At 42.7% G+C, this 22063-nt stretch overlaps 1 protein-coding gene across 1 annotated transcript in view; it reads left to right on the top strand.

Moving 5' to 3' along the window:
- Positions 1–22063, top strand: part of RCE1 (Ras converting CAAX endopeptidase 1) — a 976724-nt gene that overhangs the window by 269731 nt on the left and 684930 nt on the right. The window contains exon 4 of the mRNA XM_044075996.1: positions 12412–12490. Within this exon, the coding sequence (XP_043931931.1) occupies positions 12412–12490 (79 nt within the window). The remainder of the gene's footprint in view (positions 1–12411; positions 12491–22063) is intronic.

The raw sequence follows: 22063 nt of genomic DNA, 5'->3' as shown, positions 1-22063 counted from the left end.
TGACAGGTGCAAGCTGTCCCAAGCAAGCTCAGAGAAAAGCCCCTTTTCTGTTTTTCCCTGTCTACATATTGTGGCAGCATTCTTGGTGAGAGTAAGATGGTACTCAAGGCCAGGGTTATACCAGCCTGTGCCACAAGCTCAGAGAGCCCCTCTGTGTCCCCTAACATGTAGTCCAGGGAGGTGCGTCAGAGGTCATACCCACTGGAACAGACAGTGACCGAGTCATACTTCTACATGCCTTGGTGTGACCGTTATGCTTGTTATGTGGTGGATCATAGTGTCCAATGGGCAGCTCAGAGTGACAGTCACCTTGTTCAGCCTGGTGAGCAGGACCTCAGTGTACCTGATGATAGAGGTACCTCATACAACTGTAGCAGGTGTGTTGTCAAGCCGTATGGCCTGTGACTGTTTGGCACACAGGCTTTGTGAGCTATGTGTTGTACGTGCTCTGCTCTGGCTTAACGTTTGCTTGTGTGTCTGCTTTGCAGGTGTCAGCTGCTCAGGCAGGATGCTATTCTGAGAGTCCATTAATGTACCTGTGTGTTTCGGTGTTTGGATTGCGGTCGTGGCAGGTCTATGGGAGACTGGTACTGTATTCACTGTAGTATCCCACTCCACCTGACAGGGAATGCCAGTGCTGAGTTAGGAGAGCTTAGCCCCCAATTTGGCTATGTGGTTGCATCTCTTACATGTGTTGTAAGTGTATGGGAAGGGGAGAGGGTTGTCCGTGTACATGAGGCAGCTGTAACATTGCCACATGACTCACAGATTCACCAACTGGACCTGAGAGTAGATCGACAGGTGACCTTTGCACATGCTACCATAGCATTGTGAATCCCATACTAAGTAACGACACATAGGGCCAATGAGGAACAAGGTACTCAAGGTGACTATGTGAGGGTGTAGTGCTCCTGATTTGTTAGTGCTGGCATATATGAATGCTGTCTTGAGCAAATGCGAGGTAAGTCATATGCAATGTGTTACAGGCAAGCTACATGCAAACAGGACAAACAGTGACGTTCTGTCAAGTGAGACATGGACATCAGTACAGTAAGCAATACAGATGTCACTAGGGATCCACAGAGGCACTGTACATCTGCACTGCAGGTGGAATCTGTGTTTCAGGAACATAACAAGCAAACATGCATACAAACAAAGCTACAGTCAGCAGGCCTGTATGTAGACTATGCTACAACAAACAAGGGGTACGACTTCCAGTAGGTAACAGTGCATATATGCAGGCATTATAATCCTGTACCCAGACATTCACAGGTCAGACGGGCTGGGTCCAGCCACACCCCCCACAAGTGTATAGACCACGTACCTTCGTAATGTTGAATAACTGGCTCATACCTGTAATAATACACATGTCAAATAACAGACACTGAGCCCTTACTCAGCATTTCCAGACTTAGTATGATGTATGCTACCTGTCCTGGCACCACAGTATCCTTGACATGTATGAACACTCTCCCTCCTGTCATAGTTAGTTCTGTGTTTTGGTGCTGTCATGCATGGTATGAGGTGTGACCTTGTAGTGCTAGTTTGCTCTTGTGAGCCTTGAACCTGTTGTGTAGTACTGCACAGATGTTAACATCCTCAAACATCCGCATTGCAGAGTCGTGTGTGGACAGCATGCAACTCGCAGTTGACATAACCATCATTGATTATCAATATGTACATTGTTGTATCCCCTGTGCTACCTATGTAGGTGGCCATCCATTGACAGCCTCACCACCAGTATGCAAAGATGTGCAGACAGTACACTGTGATAATTACTATGTGTGTACAAAACAATACAATGAAATTCATATTGTAACTGCATCAGACATGCTGGTATATACCCACAATGATATAATTACACTGTACTGTTGTCAACATCATACTATTACAACACTTCTATGTAGTCACCCTGTGCATCAGCACCATGTTTACCTGTTCCTGCACCAATTTTACAGATTGCAGGAGGTGGCACAGTTTCATCATATGCACAGGGTGTGTACCTGGTATGCCTGAGTCTGCCACTGATACAACCAATTGACATGTCTGTGTGTGTGTGTTGGTGAGAGACAGCAGTACATGATGGGGCAATGTTGATGCAGTGTGTGCGTGTATGCGTTAGCCCTAGGTGTTATCACTTTGCATGTGTGTATGAATGCACACAGTCCGACCTCATGGCTGCCATATACAGGTGTTTGTGGACAGCCACAGGCTGTACCTGCCAGGTCATACAGATCACTGTCTGTGGCCATGGACACGGTACCTGTGCCTGGCAGGGGTGCTACGGACCATATCCGGTACTAAGCCAGACTGGGTACTGTCATCAGAAGCAGGTGGTTGGTGACTGGAGACAGGTCCCTGTTGGGACTGTCCAGCACCATGTGCACGTGGTCTCCTGGGGCGGTCTGATGACAGCACAGACCCAGCATTGCTGGGGCTGCTGCTGGCACTATGTGAGCGGCCGCGGGCCTGTTGTCCACAACAGCTGCCAGCTGCTGCTGTTGCTGGCATACGGCCACGTCGACGACTCAACCATCCACCATTGCCCTGGCTCATGGACATGTAGTTGTGGAACAGATCTAATGTGTCCCCCCAACGTCTGTCACTGACCTCTGTGAAGTTACGGATGGCAGCCGCAACATCACGCATACTGTCACTCATGGCTGTGCGGCATGCTCTCAGCTCCCTCAGACCCTGTCTGGTGTACCGTTCCATACGTGACTGTGCCTGCATTACAGCCCGAAACATAGCTGAGGTTGAAAGACCTCTGTGGGCACGTCTGACAGGGGCGGTATGCCCACGGATGCTCCCACGAGAACCCCTGGACGTCTACCTGTGTGGTACCATTTCAGGACCCTGGCCATGGCTGCTGTGTGGGGATGCATGTGTCACCAATACCACATTACCCTGGACAATGCCCACTGTATCCTGTCCATCACCTAGGGACATTGGTGACAACGGATGTATTGGCAGGATGACTGTGCGCATTGATGGGGTAGACAGCTTTGTAGTGTCAATTAGCTGACCAATGACGGACCCTGGCACACCTACCTGTGCCATTACACAGGTATCATCATTATCACTATCCACAGCAGCTGATTCAGGTTCCCTGCTGCACAACACCAGAGCAGCACCAGAAGCTGTGGGAGTAAGACAGGAAACACAGTTTACAGTGTGTACACAATGTCACCACTGATACACACATTCACTAAGTCAAATGCAGTGGAACAGCTAGTCACCTCTCCCACAAGGGGAGATAATATACTAGACCTGATCATCACAAAGATGGGGACAATGTGCTACACACCGGAAGTATACCCCTCACTAGTCACATCTGACCACAGACTAATCCCCCTGGATATACATATCCCACCTCCCCCACAACACAAAAGACTACAGTGGGAATCCTCTCACATGCCGACTTTACACTTCTTATAACTGAGTTGGTATCCTTTATGCCCACTGGCCCAGTGGAAACCACATCCCACAATGCAGACACCTTCACATATGCTTTCTACGGACATCTCCAAGAATGCATGGATCATGCAGTCCCAAATAAAACCAAGACCCTCTCCACCAAGGGCAGGCGTCCTGTCTGGTGGACCCCAGCATTGAACAAATTGTATAACAACAGAAGGTAGCTACTGCACGGCAGAGCAGAATTCCATAGAGATAAGGCATCTCTGATCAGCACTAGTAGAAAGATATGTTCTGTCGTACAAACCTGCAAGGCCAACAATGAGAGGGACATCACTATGGACACTACAGATGACCACAAGGCCTTCTGCTATGTTACACACCTGGGTGGGAACCCTCAGATATGTTCAAAGTTAGTTCACAGTGACAAAAGCTACACTGAACACACAGATAATGCCAACATTCTGGCAGACAAGTTCAGTGCAGATTTCTCCCCTCTCACCCACACATGCGGAATTACTCATCCCAGCTGACTGTAACCTCCCTGTCATCTCAGATGTCCAGCTGGGAACCACCCTCAGCAAAGCTGTAAACACAGCATCCATGGGACCCGACGGTATCGCAGGTTGCATGCTACGTGAACTCCAGAGGAGCTACACACGCACATTAAATGCTATTCAACCGTAGCCTTACTACAGCTTATGTACCTGGACACTGTCATACAGCAACAGTAGTCCCACTCCACAAAGGAGGCACCTCTACAGACCCTGGTAACTACTGCCCCATAAGCTTAACCAGCCTGGTCTGCAACGCTATGGAAAGAATCATTATGGAACTCATACACAGAGGCATTGGGGACTTAGACACTTGATCCCACCCGGTTTGGCTTTGTAGAGGGCAGATCCTGACTTATGAACCTGGTTGACCTTTTCAAATCAGTCACTAGAGCCATTGACGAGAGCACAGCGGTCCATACAGCCTACCTGGACTTGCCTACGGCTTTCAACACAATACCGCACTCTGGCATCATAGACATGATCAACAGCTGAAATGTAAATCCATATGTTACAAGATGGGTTGCAAACCGGCTAACGGATAGAAACCCTACAGTCAAACTCACTGGTGCCATGTCAGACTCAGAGCCAGTCACAAGTGGTGTCCCACAGGGCTCTGTCCTGGGACCGCTCATGTTCGGCATATATTTCTCAGATGTGGAAGCAGGCATGGGAGGGTAGTGGCTGACGATGTTCAAAGATGACTGCATACTAGGCGCCATAGTCGATACACCAGCTGACACGTACATTCTACAGAAAGGCCTCACGGAAACCGACAACTGGTGCCGGAGTCATGGCCTTAAACTGCATGCCACGTAATGTATAGTCATACCCTTTCGGACGGACAAGGTACCCACATATTATCACATAGACAGTAACCCACTGAATACAGACAAAGTAATCTGAGACCTGGTGACACTAATCGATACTGACCTCTCATTTGACACCCACATTGCCAGAGTGGTTGGATAGACTTCCTACCTTGCCCACCTTATCATGAAGGGATTCACATCCAGATCAAAAGGGGTCATTGTACCCCTATACTCCTCCCTTATCAGACCCATGACTGTGTACTATGCCCCATTTGGTATGTACCTCACCTGGCACTTGCAACAGCTAGGGGGACCCCATAAGTACATCACCAGGAGGATCAAGGGTCTCCAACAACTTTCATATGCTGCCAGACTAAAGTAACTCATGCTCTATTCCATAGCATACTGCCTAATTAGGGGTGATCTGTGCCTGATGTACAAGGCCATGTCCAATCGGGTATTGATGGACATGTTCCACCTCATACAATCCAAATCCATCAGAACCACAACAGCTACATATTTAAACCTCAGCACACATATGAATAGGACATGCTGTAGGGACAGATCCATCACTAAGAGGCTTCCCATACTGTGGAACAGGATCCCAGTTCATGTTAAGCAGAGACCCTCACTGACACTCTTCATGTGAATTCTTGACGAGTGGATGGGAGATTATAGGTTTACACCAGGGGTCATCTCTGTGTCACTACTAGACAGAGGCACAGTAAACTAATGCTATTATGTACGGAGGTCTTCACTGTGTCACTACTATACAGAGGCGCAATTTTCTAGATCTATTCTATACACTGTCTGCAGATAGCCTAGTACTAAACTATGACACTGTGAAACTATATATGTCTATGTATTTCTACATCCCTCTCTATCTATGTATACACATATGCATATTATATATATATATATATATATATATATATATATATATATATATATATATATTATATATATACATACATATCTCGATATACATACGTATACACATGTTAGATATATATATATATATATATATATATATATATATATATATATATATATATATATACTCCTTTTTAGTTCCACATATTTATACACACAGTAACGTACTGCTGAACATCCATTACTGTACAACCTACGTCTACATTGCACTACAACCTACATTGCTATGTGCACATAGCTACCTTCACATACATATGTATGTAGAGCCTTCAGTGACAGTTGCAGTATGTCCCCGGCCCTATGCACATCTTCATATACATAGATACAGACCAATAACACATCTGGAGGGTTTACAGTATGTAGACTATTATAGTAGTACTTTATATTACCTGTGTTTGTTGCAGCTGTTTGCATAGGCCTGCAGTTACTTGGCCTGCTGTCAGCCTCTTTGTTTTGTTGTTAGTTTTTTTTTTCTCTTTCTTTCTTTCTCTCTCTCTCTCTCTCTGTCTCTCTCTCTCTCCCCCCCCCCAGTGGGTGCAATGAAAGTATTGCATGTGTGGACTGGGAGTACAGGATGGTTTTGTAGGTATCTGCACATGTCCATGTGATGGCCTCTGCACCAATTGTTAGCCAGCATTTACTAATTGCATGCAGCCTGTTGTGTAGTGATTCCAGTTCTCACTGTGATTACAGGACTGTGCTATAAAAAGGTCTGTTAGGTAGGCGTAGCCCTTTCAGATTATCAGGGTGGGGACCATGCTGGTTTGCTGTGGACACTGTTCTGTGAGTGTAAGGGTTGGTATGTCCCTCATATTTCAGGCTGTGTTGTAGACACTGCAATGCATGTTGTTCTGTAAGCTGAGTATTCCTTCCTCCAGTGTCCTCTTCTCCGTGTGTATGTAAACTGACACCTACGACTAGTAATACTGTGTATATGGGTGTGTGTGCTTTCCTGTGGGGATTGTGGTGCAACTGGTATATAGCAGTGGCTCTTGCAATGTGTTGCTATGGCTTCAGTATTTGGCCTTTACATTCACTCCTTGTATGCCTGCTAGGTGTCTTTCCTGTAATGTGTTGCTATGGCTTTCCTATTTTCCATTTACATTCACAGCTTGTAATGCTTGCTAAATCTGTTTGGGCAGCAATTCCCTATGTGTTTGTTGTGGTAGGGTGTTACTGCATGCAGTGTGGTCTGGCCATGGTGTGGGCCTTGACACTTACAAGGGTATTTGATCATGCTGCTGAGCAGGCCTCAGATGCTCTCCGGTGCATCTTTTATTAGCCTCATGGAATGGTACATAGCAGTGGGATACTCCAATGACGTATTCTGATATTCTGCAGTTGTGACTGTGGGTTATTTCAAGCATATGTATTAGTACACCATTTGTGACGTGCAGGTGGTGCATACCTTCAGTCATTCATAGTTAGCATTGCATGTGTAGTTACACCTTTCTGCCTACAGTTGACATTTGTTTTCACATCAGGGACATCACTGTAACTCAGTCACAGTTGCTATGTCTGATCTCTTAACTATTCAACTATGGCAGTGTTTATCCTGCTCTGAGTATGTGTGTGGCTTGCCAGATGCCACTGTGACATTATTACCTAGTAGCTACCAACTAGCATGACTGTTTCTCATCACACCGTACTATTTTACAAATCCACTAGATTTGACAGTAAATATAAATGACATGCTTTGTGTACTAGACTTGCTATATTCCCTTTACATTAATTCCTACTATTTTATGATATATTTCTTTCAGCACAATGTTCTTGTATAGCAGTCATGGCTTAGTGGGAAGTCATGCAGACTAGTGTTTCCAAGGTCCTGGGTTCGAGACTGAGGGAGGTATTTTATTTTGCTGCTGAGAAAACTACAGGCCTTGTCATTCAGAGTGACTAAGGCACTTTTAAGCAGTTGTAAGCGGGTTAGCGCTGGTTTGCGCGGAGGTCACGCATGCCGCTTAGCTTCACACGCTTAGCTAAGCTCAGAAGCGCACACCCGCTACTACTGCTTAAAAGTGCTTACTCAAGACACCTGCTATTTACTTTTAAAGAAAAGAAAATGGGGAGATAGGAAAGTGGTGAAAAAGGGGGCACAAAGAGGGTAGGACAGTAGGAAAACAAGGTCGGGTTTTGCAGGAGGGATGTAGGAAAGGCCCATAGCTGCCCATTTCTTCATCAGCAACAGCTGTGCATATGTTTGTAATTTGGTGTGAAATTTGAAACCTTCCACCCCTGAGAGAGGTGTGAGGACCACAATAATATTTGTTGTACAGCCAATTGTAATTGCCAGTTTACATGTCCAGCAGACGTGTGCAAAATGGGCAGCTATGTATGGGGCATAATTTTTTTGTGGGTACAGAGTGCCCTTTTTTTTTTTTTTTTTTTTTTTTTTCAGGTGAGAGTGGTATGTCAGGTACGGGAAGTCGGTATAGCTGGGGAGGTAGGTAGGGGAGGTTAACAGACAAGACAAACAAGACGCATACAGGGCTGGTGTATGACATGTGGGGGGCTTACACATTTGATGGGGATGGATGTTTGGATATCTCGAGCCCATGAGCCCACAGATGGCAACAGTGGAACTGAGATCCCCACCCATGGGCAGTTACCACTGTGCCTTAACTGCCCAGGACGGGGCTGTGCTGGGGGCTGTGTAGGATGGGCAGCAGGCACGCCCGTGAGTTGTGCCACCCGTGCCTCAAGCTGGCGTAGGGGCCCAAGCACAGCGTGCCGGATCTCCCTACGCACCACAGTCCGGACGCTACGGAGGGTGAGTGGATGTTCTCCTCCGGCCATGCTTGCAGAGGGGGGATGAGCCCCATCCCCTGCAGCGCTTCCACCCGCAGGTGACACAGGGCCACCGGAGGAGGGTCCGGCCTGGGCACTACTGCCAGGTGCATTCGCCAGCTGAGGTGGGAGAGGTGGGTCTGCTGGAACCCGCCTTCCCTGTCGTCCTATGTTTTGCATTATTTAGTGACAGTTTGTGTTGGTAACGTGCAATACCATTCACAATTAGTTGTAACAGCATACATTAGTATTCCCATTAACCAAACACCCATAAATTCAAGCCGTTGAACAGCAAGCATAACACATGCATAATTTGAACAACAGTACACGTTCCAACAACATGCAGGGTTGAGTGATGGCAACAGGCCATCAGGTTTGGATGTATGAACAGAGCACATGCATCAACGTACATGCAAATATGTATGAACCAACAGGACAATTGTCCAGGGGAGTTAATTGTGAATACACATACCCATTTCACGTGGAATGGATTATTTGTGGTTATAGGGTAGGGTGAAGAAATATTTCATTAACAACTTCAAATACCTATACATATGCTGTACATTTCTACTAGCTGCAGATATATATACACACTACAGGTCTGACTACAGTTTCCTATGTGACAACTTATGCATGTTGGTGATAGGAATGTTACTGCTACATCAATATACATTTCATTTTTATTCATACACATTCATATCTGGCTCTTACACCATCCTGCTACATTTGCTTTATATGGCTCTAGACAACTGTGGATGTTTGGTATTTTATACAACCATACTATCTGCATATTGCAAACTGAGAGCAACATATCCAGATTTTGGGACACACATTCCAGCTTCAGTAATTTTTTCAACACATGTTGCTGTTTGGTTGTGCCTGTCACATTCATTTCATTCTCTACTGACTGCAGTATACTTTATTCAGGAGTTATTACTACTTTATTGGTGGATTAATACCTCTTTCTCACACTCTCTCACTTGTTTTATTTTTACAATTCAGGATGGTACTTAATTCTAGGCTTTATTGGCATGTTTTACGTAGTTATAACAATCCTTTTCAACAGTCTCACTTGTGTCATGTTTCAGAATTTAAACGGGGATATATTTCACACATGTTTTACTCAGCTTCTGTAGCTGTACTTTTCAGCCTGCTGCAGGTTATGTACTATTATATTACAGGTGGAACATCTTTATTTCAGACTTGTTTCATTTTTATTTTTGGATTACAGGCTGCATCACACTTACGTAATCAAACAATAGTAGCAAAATCTCTCTTACACTGTTACTTGCACTTTTTATTAATAAGTGACTACACTGTACTCTTTTGCAGGCTGTCATACTTATATTTTTTTACAGTTACAGGGAGAGAATTACTGACCTGCCTGGTGGCGGAACCGCACCTGCCTATCGGCATAGGCTCGACGGTTCATGGAACGGACACCTACAGCTGTAATATAAATAAAGTAATATTGGAATACACATCTCCATAATATCAGCTAGGTTAATTTCTTACATAAATAATTACATGCAACTTACTCAGTAGTGAGGCGTTGGGCATTTGCCGGGCCTACTGGATCCAACGGTTCAGTTGGTCTTGCTTCCGTCTCTTCAGGTCCGCATGGTGGTGACGGACCTGTTCACCAGTCCTTGGTATTCCTGTGGCACTGGTGAGATCATGTGCCAACCGGTCCCACGCCTCTGCCCTATATGCTCCCCGCAGGACCTGGCCCTGCATGAGTTGGGCCTCATGATCATGGACAAAGGAGCCAAACCATATATTTGGACTCCTCAACGCCCCACCTCTGTGCTCGGAAGCAACTACCCTCTCCTACACCTGCCATCCTGACTGCAAATCGGTTCCACAATCAGTTATGCTGTGTATTCCCGCCTATGGGGTTTGTATATGCCGTTTTTCCTGCACTTATCTGTGATTGGCCATTTTGGAATTGTATCAGCTTCACAAAACCTGCTTTGTCATGCTCCTCTTTCCATTCATTCGTATATGTATGCTATTACTGCATTTCTAAGAGCAGCTGTCATGGCTTAGTGGTTCAGTACTTTGACTATGGTGCATGGTATCCTGAGTTCGAGCCTGGCCATTGCTTTTTATATTTTATGACTGTCTACACAGGCCAGGAGGTGTGTCTATGTAAAGGCAATTTTGATACAGCTTGCTCAACGTTGCTCGTCGGTTAGCTTGTTGGCGCGGTGCGCAGCTCCGCATAAACGGGTCACGCTGGCTTATGCGCAGTTTGGCTGTCAGCATGCATATTACGCTCAGCTCAACTACGGGCACACAGTTTCAGCATGTTGGAACTCTGCTCAACCCATGGGCACTCATTTTACACCTGTTAAAACACTGCTCACCTACGGGCAGATTGTTAGAGTGTAGCTCAGCTATGGGCATTTCTGACACTTTATTTTTTTCACACATTTCTTCATAATACATGGCCCATTTCATTACATTTTACATAAAAATAATTTTATACATGTACATATGTCAGGGAATTGTTTCGTGCTTATTTCACTAAAAATAAAAATTGATGTTGTGGGGGCTCGAACCATGACTGCCTCCTCTTCAGCCAACGTCTCTACCGCTACGCTATTGCTTCTTGGCTTACTTTGCATATTTAGTTCTTGTATGCTTTTACACTGACTGCTAACTGTGGCTAAGCAATGGGCACACCCGCGCAAACGAGCGCACTCACGGGCAAACATTTTTAAAACTTATAAAAAAAATATAACATGTTCATTTTTACATTTTATGTTAATAGTCTGTGGGGGCATGTGTTGTGTTGTGTTTATTTACATTTACACGGACTCTGTCGTGGGGGTTTACTTTCGGGACTTTTACTCTTCTGGGGGCGTATCCGTTTGCAGGGCTCGCCCTACGGACACGCCCCCTACTGTCTTACACGGACCGTGTTAGCCTTAGATGTGATTCAGCATGCCCTCATGCATTATGCGTGGCATGCTGACGTCACACCGTTTAACTGCAGCCTCCGTGTAAGCCTTGTAACTCTTACACGGAGGCTTCGTGAATCCTGCCCATAGTCTTTCAAATGTGTACAACACCCACACGCACGAGTGCACACACACACACACACACACACACACACACACACACACACACACACACACACACACACACACACACACACGTAGTTTGCAATACTTTTCCTCAAGATAAATGTATATTGTATAGCTTAACTAGTATTAGCATTTTATGAAAGTTCCATAGTCAAGTAATTAGACCGCTTTAATGACCTAGCTAAAGTTCAGAGCTTCGTCACTGTTTTTTTTTTTTTTCATTACATTGCTGTTTATTTTTCTTTTTATGTTTTGTATACTCCTTAGTTAAATATGTGGCAGAAGTATGTGCTTTATCCCAAGTCAAAATGATCATCTTACTTGCAAACTTGCTTACTTTCTTGACCTTATTAAGAAGGGATATTTTTCTGTTCTTCTGAAAGAAATAGAGCCTGCCACTTTTTGGCAGATAAGAATAAGTTGTGTGTATACCTGTGTTAGCCAGTACCCCTGTGAACTTTTATTGGTAAGTATAGGGTAAGTAAAAAACTGCTGTTCTGTTTGAGCAGGCCCTAACAAGGACAATTAGGTGAGATGAGAACTGAAAATGTTTTTTGATCTACCGTTAGTGATTATACATTTATAAAAGGTCCACTGTTATTTTATGTATATTACAGAATTCTTACATGCTTACACTGTCCCTTCCCTAATTTTGTATGGGCTGTTTATTCTTTTCTTCTTCTGTAGTTTTTAAATGGTGTATGTGTATGGAAATGAAGGGTGTTTCAGTGGTTGGAGGAAGAGCATAGAGAAGCATGGTGTAGCATGCAGAGTACTGCTTTTGTTTACACTGTAGCATTGTTTTTCCTGCAGGTCCTTTTCCTTGGGCCCCTCGTTCAGCTGGTGCTCGACTGTCCTTGGGACTTTTCTGATGGACTGAAAGTAATTTTGGGTGAGTCTTGTGATTGAATGTTTTACTTTTATTTCAGATTCACCTGGGATCTGTTTTTAAGCCATAGTAATTGCTATGAAAATCATTGGCTTTGGTGCCATGCATGGAGCTTTTGCAGTAATGTGAAATGTATGTCCTCATTACTATTTCAGTGATTTTTATAATACTGAAAAGTAATCAAATGAACAAGCAAAAGCCAATGATTTTCATCCTTTTGTAGTAAGAAAAACGTGCACTTCTGTGCCAGCTAATTGCTAGTAGTACTTTTTACTTTTTTGGCCTACTAAAAAAAATGTACAGTAGAAAAGTGTACACACCCCTGTTAAAATGCCAGCTTTAATGTGACCTATAATCTGTACAATTCAATTGAAAAATAAATCTGTTAGGGGAAAAATATAAAAAATAAAAAATGTACAATAAGCTGGTTGCATAAGTGTGCACACTCTTAAACTACTACTTTGTTGAAGCACCTTTTGATTTAATTACAAAATTCAGTCTTCTTGGGAAGGAGTCTATCAGCATGGCACATCTTGACTAGGCAATATTTTCCCACTCTTCCTTGCAAATGTGCTCCAAGTCTGTCAGATTGCGAGGGCATCTCTTGTGCACAGTCCTATTCAGGTCACCCCATAGATTATCTGTTGGATTTAGGTCCGGGCTCTGGCTGGGCCATTCCAAAACTTTAATTATCATCTTACAGAAAGCAAGCAGATTGAAGAGCTCAGTGATCCTTATTGTCACTTTCTGGCCTTGGCAATTATGGTTCCTCTTCCTACGGTTTCATCTTCGCTATCCTCCATGGATACTGGAGCCTACTTTGCATCTCCTGTCATACCCATCAGGGATCCAACTTCCCAGCATACAAGCCATAAGACTAACTGAATGGTTTCTCCACTTCCAGTAATAGACAGCCCAGGCTTTCTTCCCCTGTATGCAGTATTATTTTGGCTTTGCAAAAAGAGTGCCAGAAAGGTATACAAAAGCAAACGGAAAAGATTCTCTTTGGGCTTTGAATAAAGACATTATTCCCTTTTCTGCCCCAGTTTCTATGATTCTATAATTCTTGACAATGCTGTTTGAGGAAGGATCTATTTTTTCTACAGTTAAACTCCAACTGGCAGCTATTTCCAGTTTTCATACAGGCAACAGACATGTTTCACTGGTTTCTTCTAAACTATGCAAAGCTTTCATGAAAGGAATTTTTTCTTTTAAGGCCTTCAGTTAAATATCCCTCTCTATCTTGGGACTTTGTGCTACAATTTAAAAGTTACAAAAATTATTCAATGGTGTTTATGTAAGAAATAAATAAGACTATGTTTTAATAGATTTTAATGAATGATGTGCTAGTTATTTAATTATCTGATTGGTTGAATTTGTATATAAATTAAGTGGAGTATTGAGATTCATTCTGATTGTCTGTTGTCGAAAGCAGTTAATAATTGTTGTATGCTAATAGAACTTCAGTACGTTCCTTTAAGTGTATCCCTACTGCTGGCTATATGTTTTTGTGCTACAAGGCCTAACACAGAAACCCTTTGAGCCTTCATCATAATCTGATCTGTTGTTTCTATCATCAAAAATAGTTTTCTTCGTAGACATCACTTCTGCAAAGAGAGTATCTGAACTCCAGGCTGTCTCTTCCAAATCTCAGTACATTAGTTTTCATAAGGACAGTATCTCCTTGTCGGCTTACCCTTCCTTTTTACCTTAAATGGCTTCTAAGAATAACATTAACCAATCCATTCATTTACCAGTCTTTCCAAATTTTCCCAGCAAAGGAGAATACATGCTACACCTCCTGGATGTGCACAGTTAGTTACATTTTTATCTTCATGGGACAAAACAATTCAGAAAATCAAGCCAATGTTTTGTTCCTTTTCAAGAAAAAGACTTGGTTATCCAGTGTCCAAAGTCACTGTAGCTAAATGGATAACTGATTAAATTTCCTGAATTTACTCTCAAAAAGCAATGACATTACCCAAGCCTCCCATGGCTCATTCAACCAGATCCATGGCCACATCTGCTTTTTTTTCCAGAACATCTATTGATAACATGTATGCTGCACCTATGTGGTCCAGTGCTCATAGTTTTGCTTCTCATTACAAATTGGATATTATTTCTAGAAATAAAGCCTCCTTCAGTTCAGCTGTGCTCTGGAATATCCTTCCATGAGGGCCACCCAAGAGCAGTGTAGTTGGGGACTATGTCCCATACATTGAAAAATGAAAAGGACATCCGATCTAAAAGTTAAGTTCTTACCATAGCTAGGCATCTTTTGTTGTCCATTTTCATTCTTCCTCAACTTCCCTCCCATCCATCCCCCATCCAAAGCTCCTGGAGAGACCTATTGGATTGCACTGGAACCTATAATTCCAGGTTTGAGTCCTGTCTCTTTCTTCATCTCCTGTCTCTGTACTATGGGGATTGGGCAGTAAACTCGATCTGAGACTTTGGGGATGCAGCAGAGTATTATGGGTACAGGGAGGAGCTCGAGAGCTGGATCTTAAGTCTGAAATAAGCAGCTGAGTCGGATTAGAGGATCAGACCCGAAGCCATATGTTGAGGAAGAATGAAAATGGGCAACACAGATGGTTAGTTATCGTAATAATGCAAGTTTTAATTTTTGCTTTTGGTATTCATGCACATTTTATGTTTTAGTATATATTTCTGCTACCAAGCTAGCACAGCTCCTTCTTCCAAAACAACAGAACTAAGCGCCTCAAATAGACACAGCCAAAGTAGTGGAACTCGTAAGAAACGAACACAGCCAAAATGATCAAACACTGAAGCAGGTCGTATAAAATTCCAAAGGGGTAGACAAGCAAGACGCCAATAAACGAATAACTTCAATTTTATTAAGCACCACGATTCTGCTTTTCGTCGGCACCCTGCACCAACTTCAGATTTTGAAAAAACATCTCGCGCTTAAGCGCTACCACATTTAAAGCCATTGCAAGTAAAAATCTGTTAACCCCCCCCCAATTACCTTAAAGGAAAAGGAACAAAAAAACTTCATTCAAATAAAAATAATCCTGCCCCATGAATTCACAATTTAAAAAATGGCTTGTATATGAAATGGAGCTAACTCTTACATAAATTACACTTAATACAATGGAAAAAATAATAATATATGTAAACTAACTTGCTTTAAACTAAATGTACATGTTAAAACTAGGCATATTCAATATACAAAAATACCATAAAGTATTTAAAATGCTTGTAAAAGGACATTCATTCTCTCACCATACATGGTGCAGAATGCATTTAAAAAATACATGTATACACAATACCAGTATCAAAATAACCCAGCCGGTCAAACGCCCGTAACATACTCAATACTAAACCCCACATGCATCATCTTTCCAAGCTCCTCAACTTGAGGACACAACTAATGGATAACATACTGTTAAGGCCGGGGTGGTGGTACGCTTCTAGTCTCAACTGCCACATAAACTCCTTCATTTCCAATTTCAGAGATTCAGCCCCCCCCCCCCCCCCAACTGACATGGCTCAAATGGTCAATGATCATAAAAGTAAACCATGTCCAGGGTTGTCATAGACATGATTTGCAAGGGCATTATCCAGTTTGAACTTCTTCATGGCGTACAAGTGTTCATACATGCATTCATTCAGTCTCCTGTCCGCCTTGCCTACATAAAAAGCTGGACATGACGAACAAGAAGCAAGATGCACCACATGTGTACAGGCACAATTATATCTCCCTTTAATGAGGTACTTGATGTCCCTAATCATGAAAAATGTGCCCGATTTCACATGTCTACAATGTTTGCACATATTACACCTGTGCATGCCGGATCTTGGAGTAATGTTGCCACGTTTCCTTTCTAACATATTCTTAATATTCAGACTCCTCCTGAATGTAATCTTCGGGACCGATCCTAAATTAGCGGGTCCTGTTAGTTCAACTGGCAACAGACCCCAATTTTTCTGAATAATGGACACTATAGCTCTAGCATCCAAACTGAAGGTAGTGATAAAACTGCAGTGGTATACACCTCTGAGTTGACCATCACCCTTGGAGTAACTATTCTCCAAAACAGAGTGACCCGGGATGGGTTGAAAGTAACCCTTTTCTCTTTTAGATCTAACTTCTAGGCACAAGTCCACTACCAGATCCTCAGGGTAACCCCTGCATAAAAACAGATTTGAAATGTACCAGCACTCTTCCTGAAAGTCGCCATCCCTCGAGACCATTCTAGCCGCCCTCACAAATTGGCCTTTAACTATTGATCTCTTCTGGAAGGCCGGATGTTCACTATCGAAATGCAAGTAAGAAGTGGAAAAAGTGGGCTTGCGATGAATTCTGCCTAAAAACTGGATCTGGTTACTGTCCTTGAATAGTTCCACATCCAAGTATTCTATCCTGTCTGTGGCAAAAGTAGAGGTAAATTTTAAGAAATCTGTGGAATTGTTAAACATCTCCACCAGATCGTTCGCCACCACAGAATTGCCCTTTAGTATGATACAAATATCATCCAAAAAACGAGTATATAATGGGACTCTTTCTAGGATAATCGTGTTGGTAAACACAAATTCCTTCTCCCAATGGGCCATGACCAAGTTGGCCACACTCGCCCCACACGGTGAGCCCATAGGAACTCCAACCAACTGATGGAACCATCTGTTATTAAAGGAGAAGTAATTACATGTTAAGATAATATCCAATAGGTCTTTAACCATTGCGGTCTCGCTAGCCGGTGCTTGTTTAGCAGTCATTTCCAACTCAATCCACTCTACTGCTACGTCATGTGGAATGGATGAATACAGGTCAACAACATCGACAGTCAGAAAATGATAATCAGGACTGTACGGAGTATCTTTCACCTTCCCCAAAAAGGACCAAGAATCTTTAGAAATATATGTTTTACTAGCCACATATTTCTTTAGAATGTGGTCTACAACTTTGGCTGCTGTGTATGTTACACTCCCTCTAGCACTGAGCAGCTGATGCATAGGAGGGTCTCGAATGTTTTTTGTGGATTTTCGGGTTCCCAAACAAAACAGGTACTCGAGGTGACGCACAATAAATAAAATTGAAAATATTCTGATCAGTGGACCCATTAATGAACATATCTTCATAATAGGACCGTACCCTTGCCAAATTACCATTCAACTCATTCTTGGACACCTCCTGGTAAATTCCAGAAGTCAAAATTGCTAGCATTCTGTTATAATCGTCGATGTCCATAGCAACCAAACCGCCACCCTTGTCTGGCTGCATAAGTCTGACCGGAGAGGAACACAATTCATTAAAATGCACCCTTTCTTCTTTGGTAATGTTAAAGTACATCACAGGCCCAGACTGTAGCAAATGTCGAAAATCCAAGTCGCACATTTGCTCAAATGCCCCCAACATAGGGTGAAGGGGTGGATTATATGTGCTAGGTTCATGAAAAGGGTTCTTTTGATAATCTTGGTCCCCCATTAACAAAAATAAATTTAATTTCCTGACTTAACAGTTTAAGATCCAAAATGGATCTAGCTGCACAGGCTCTCCTAGATGGAAAATAGGAAATTCCTTTGGCCAGGAAATCAACCAATATCTGGGTGAATTTAAAGTGCAAAAAATTGTAAATATGGAAGTCACTCCTTCCCTTAGTTGGGAATGACTTCAAAAGTGTCCAGCTTGGAACTGGGACGCCCTTCTCCACTCACATTTGATTCCTCCTGGTCCTGTATCTGAATCTGGTCTTCCAGTTCGAAGCCTGTTTGGGAGAAGAGGCTGAATCCCGAAAATTTGCCCCATCCAAACTTCAAATAGGGCTCCCCGGATTGCCAGTCGGGGTTGGTGACTCGCATCTCCCCTCGGGGTTAGCATGTTCAACCCTCTTGCCACCTGATTGCCACCAAGTCTGATAATTTTCTTAGATATAAATTTGATTATGAGAGGATATACACCAGCAAAGATGAATATATATCCAAAATTACCTCAACTAAGATTAAAAAATTACACCGAGACATCAAGGCATATAAGGATGGGGTTGCCTACCCTAAACCACCCAAATCGCAAGGCATCTTTAAAGGACGAGAAGGCAGAGCCCTTGGCTACCCGAATGGCCCCAATTATTCCATCAATTCTGGAACTTTGTCAAGTAGCCAAGTACCGGAAGAAGGGACGGGTGGCAGGAGGGTTGAACATGCTAACCCCGAGGGGAGATGTGAGTCACCAACCCCGATTGGCAATCCAGGGAGCCCTATTTCCGGTTTGGATGGGGCAAATTTTCGGGATTCAGCCTCTTCTCCCCAACAGGCTTCGATCCGGAAGACCAGATTCAGATACAGGACCAGGTTCTGAGCTGGACACTTTTGAAGTCATTCCCAACTCGGGGAGGGACTTCCATATTTACAATTTTTCGCACTTTAAGTTCACCCAGATATTGGTTGATTTCCTTGCCAAAGGAATTTCCTATGTTTCATCTAGGAGAGCCTGTGCGGCTAGATCCATTTTGGATCTTAAACTGTTAGCCAGGAAATTAAATTTATTTTTGTTAATGGGGGACCAAGATTATCAAAAGAACCCTTTTCATGAACCTAGCACATGTAATCCACCCCTTCACCCTATGTTGGGGGCATTTGAGCAAATGTGCAACTTGGATTTTCTACATTTGCTACGGTCTAGGCCTGTGATGCACTTTAACATTACCAAAGAAGAAAGGGTGCATTTTAATGAAATGTGTTCCTCTCTGGTCAGACTTATGTAGCCAGACAAGGGTGGCGGTTTGGTTGCTATGGACATCGAGGATTATAACAACAGAATGCTAGCAATTTTGACTACTGGAATTTAACATGAGGTGTCCAAGAATGAGTTGAATGGTAATTTGGCAAGGGTTCGGTCCTATTATGAAGACATGTTCATTAATCAGGATATTTTCAATTTTATTTATTGTGCATCCCCTCGAGTACCTGTTTTGTTTGGGAACCCGAAAATCCACAAAAACATTCGAGACTCTCCTATGCAGTTGGTCAGTGCTAGAGGGAGTGTAACATACGCAACAGCCAAAGTTGTAGACCACATTCTAAAGAAATATGTGGCTAGTGAAACATATATTTCTAAAGATTCTTGGTCCTTTTTGGGGAAGCTGAAAGATACTCCGTACAGTCCTGATTATCATTTTCTGACGGTCGATGTTGTTGACCTGTATTCATCCATTCCACATGACGTAGCAATAGAGTGGATTGAGTTGGAAATTACTGCTAAACAGGCACCAGCTAGCGAGACCGCAATGGTTAAAGACCTATTGGATATTATCTTAACATGTAATTACTTCTTCTTTAATAACAGATGGTTCCATCAGTTGGTTGGAGTTCCTATGGGCTCACCGTAGGTAGTGGCCAACTTGGTCATGGCCCATTGGGAGAAGGAATTCGTGTTTACCAACACGATTATCCTAGAAAGAGTCCCCTTATATACTCGTTTTTTGGATGATATTTGTATCATACTAAAGGACGATTCTGTGGTGGCCAACGATCTGGTGGAGATGTTTAACAATTCCACAGATTTCTTAAAATTTACCTCTACTTTTGCCACAGACAGGATAGCATACTTGGATGTGGAACTATTCAAAGACAGTAACCAGAACCAGTTTTTAGGCAGAATTCATCGTAAGCCCACTTTTTCCAATTCTTACTTGCATTTCGATAGTGAACATCCAGCCTACAAGAAGAGATCAATAGTTAAAGGCTAGTTTGTGAGGGCAGCTAGAATGGTCTTGAGGGATGGCGAGTTTCAGGAAGAGTGCCGGTTCATTTCGAATCTGTTTTTATGCAGGGGTTACCCTGAGGATCTGGTAGTGGACTTGTGCCTAGAAGTTAGATCTAAAAGAGAAAAGGGTTACTTTCAACCCATCCTGGGTCACACTGTTTTGGAGAATAGTTACTCCAAGGGTGATGGTCCACTCAGAGGTGTATACCATTGCAGTTTTATCACTGCCTTCAGTTTGGATGCTAGAGCTATAGTGTCCATTATTCAGAAAAATTGGAGTCTGTTGCCAGTTGAACTAACAGGACCCGCTAATTTAGGGTCGGCCCTGAAGATTACATTCAGGAGGGGTCTGAATATTAAGAATATGTTAGAAAGGAAAGGCGGCAACATTACTCCAAGATCTGGCATGTACAAGTGTAATATGTGCAAACATTGTAGACATGTGAAATCGGGCACATTTTTCATGATTAGGGACATCAAGTACCTCATTAAAATGAGAGATAATTGTGCCTGTACACATGTGGTGTTTCTTGCTTCTTGTTCGTCATGTCCAGCTTTTTATGTAGGCAAGGCAGACAGGAGACTGAATGAACGCATGTATGAACACTTGTACACCATGAAGAAGGCTAAACTGGATAATGCCCTTGCAAATCATGTCTATGACAACCCTGGACATGGGTTTACTTTTATGATCATTGACCATTTGAGCCATGTCAATTGGGGGGGACTGAATCTCTGAAATTGGAAATGAAGGAGCTTATGTGGCAGTTGAGACTAGAAGCTTACCACCACCCCAGCCTTAACAGTATGTTATCCATTAGTTGTGTCCTCAAGTTGAGGAGTTTGGAAAGATGATGCATGTGGGGTTTAGTATTGAGTACATTACGGGCGTTTAACCGGCTGGGTTATTTTGATACTGGTATTGTGTATACATGTATTTTTTAAATGCATTCTGCACCATGTATGGTGAGAGAATGAATGTCCTTTTACAAGCATTTTAAATACTTTATGGTATTTTTGTATATTGAATACGCCTAGTTTTAACTTGTGCATTTAGTTTAAAGCAAGTTAGTTTACATATATTATTATTTTTTCCATTGTATTGTTTAAGTGTAATTTATGTAAGAGCACTAGTTCCATTTCATATATAAGCCATTTTTTAATTGTGAATTTATGGGGCAGGATTATTTTTATTTGAATGAAGTGTTTTTGTTCCTTTTCCTTTAAGGTAATTGTGGGTGTGTTTTAACAGATTTTTACTTGCAATGGCTTTAAATGTGGTAGCGCTTAAGCGCAAGATGTTTTTTTCAAAATTTGAAGAAGTTGGTGCAGGGCGCCGACGAAAAGCAGAATCGTGGTGCTTAATAAAATTGAAGTTATTCGTTTATTGGCGTCTTGCTTGTCTACCCCTTTGGAATTTTATATGACCTGCTTCAGTGTTTGATCATTTTGGCTGTGTTCGTTTCTTACGAGTTCCACTACTTTGGCTGTGTCTATTTGAGGCACTTAGTTCTGCTGTTTTGGAAGAAGGAGCAGTGCTAGCTTGGTAGCAGTTTGTTTCTTTTGTTTTCGATTACTATATATTTCTTAGTGAATATTATGCTATTTTTTTGTTAGTTTATTCTGCTTACTAAATGAATTCCAGCTTTTCTCCTCTGTTTTGATTTTTAAATGGACTGTATGCAGCATGTCTTTTCTATCACACAGAAAATAAATTCAGTAGCCTTTATTTTTTTAGTGGAATTGAGGTGTTAATGATGGTGCATAATGTTGCATACATTTCATACACCTTTGGTGTAATTCACCACAGAAGAGGGCACAGTTATGCAGTTCCCAAATGCTCCTAGAAA

The sequence above is a fragment of the Protopterus annectens genome, chromosome 6.part1 (genome assembly GCF_019279795.1).
Source record: "Protopterus annectens isolate FY-2018-M chromosome 6.part1, PAN1.0, whole genome shotgun sequence".
Taxonomy (NCBI): Eukaryota; Metazoa; Chordata; order Ceratodontiformes; family Protopteridae; genus Protopterus; species Protopterus annectens.
The sequence above is the reverse complement of the archived record's forward strand: the minus strand, read 5'-3'. Positions and strand labels throughout refer to the sequence as shown.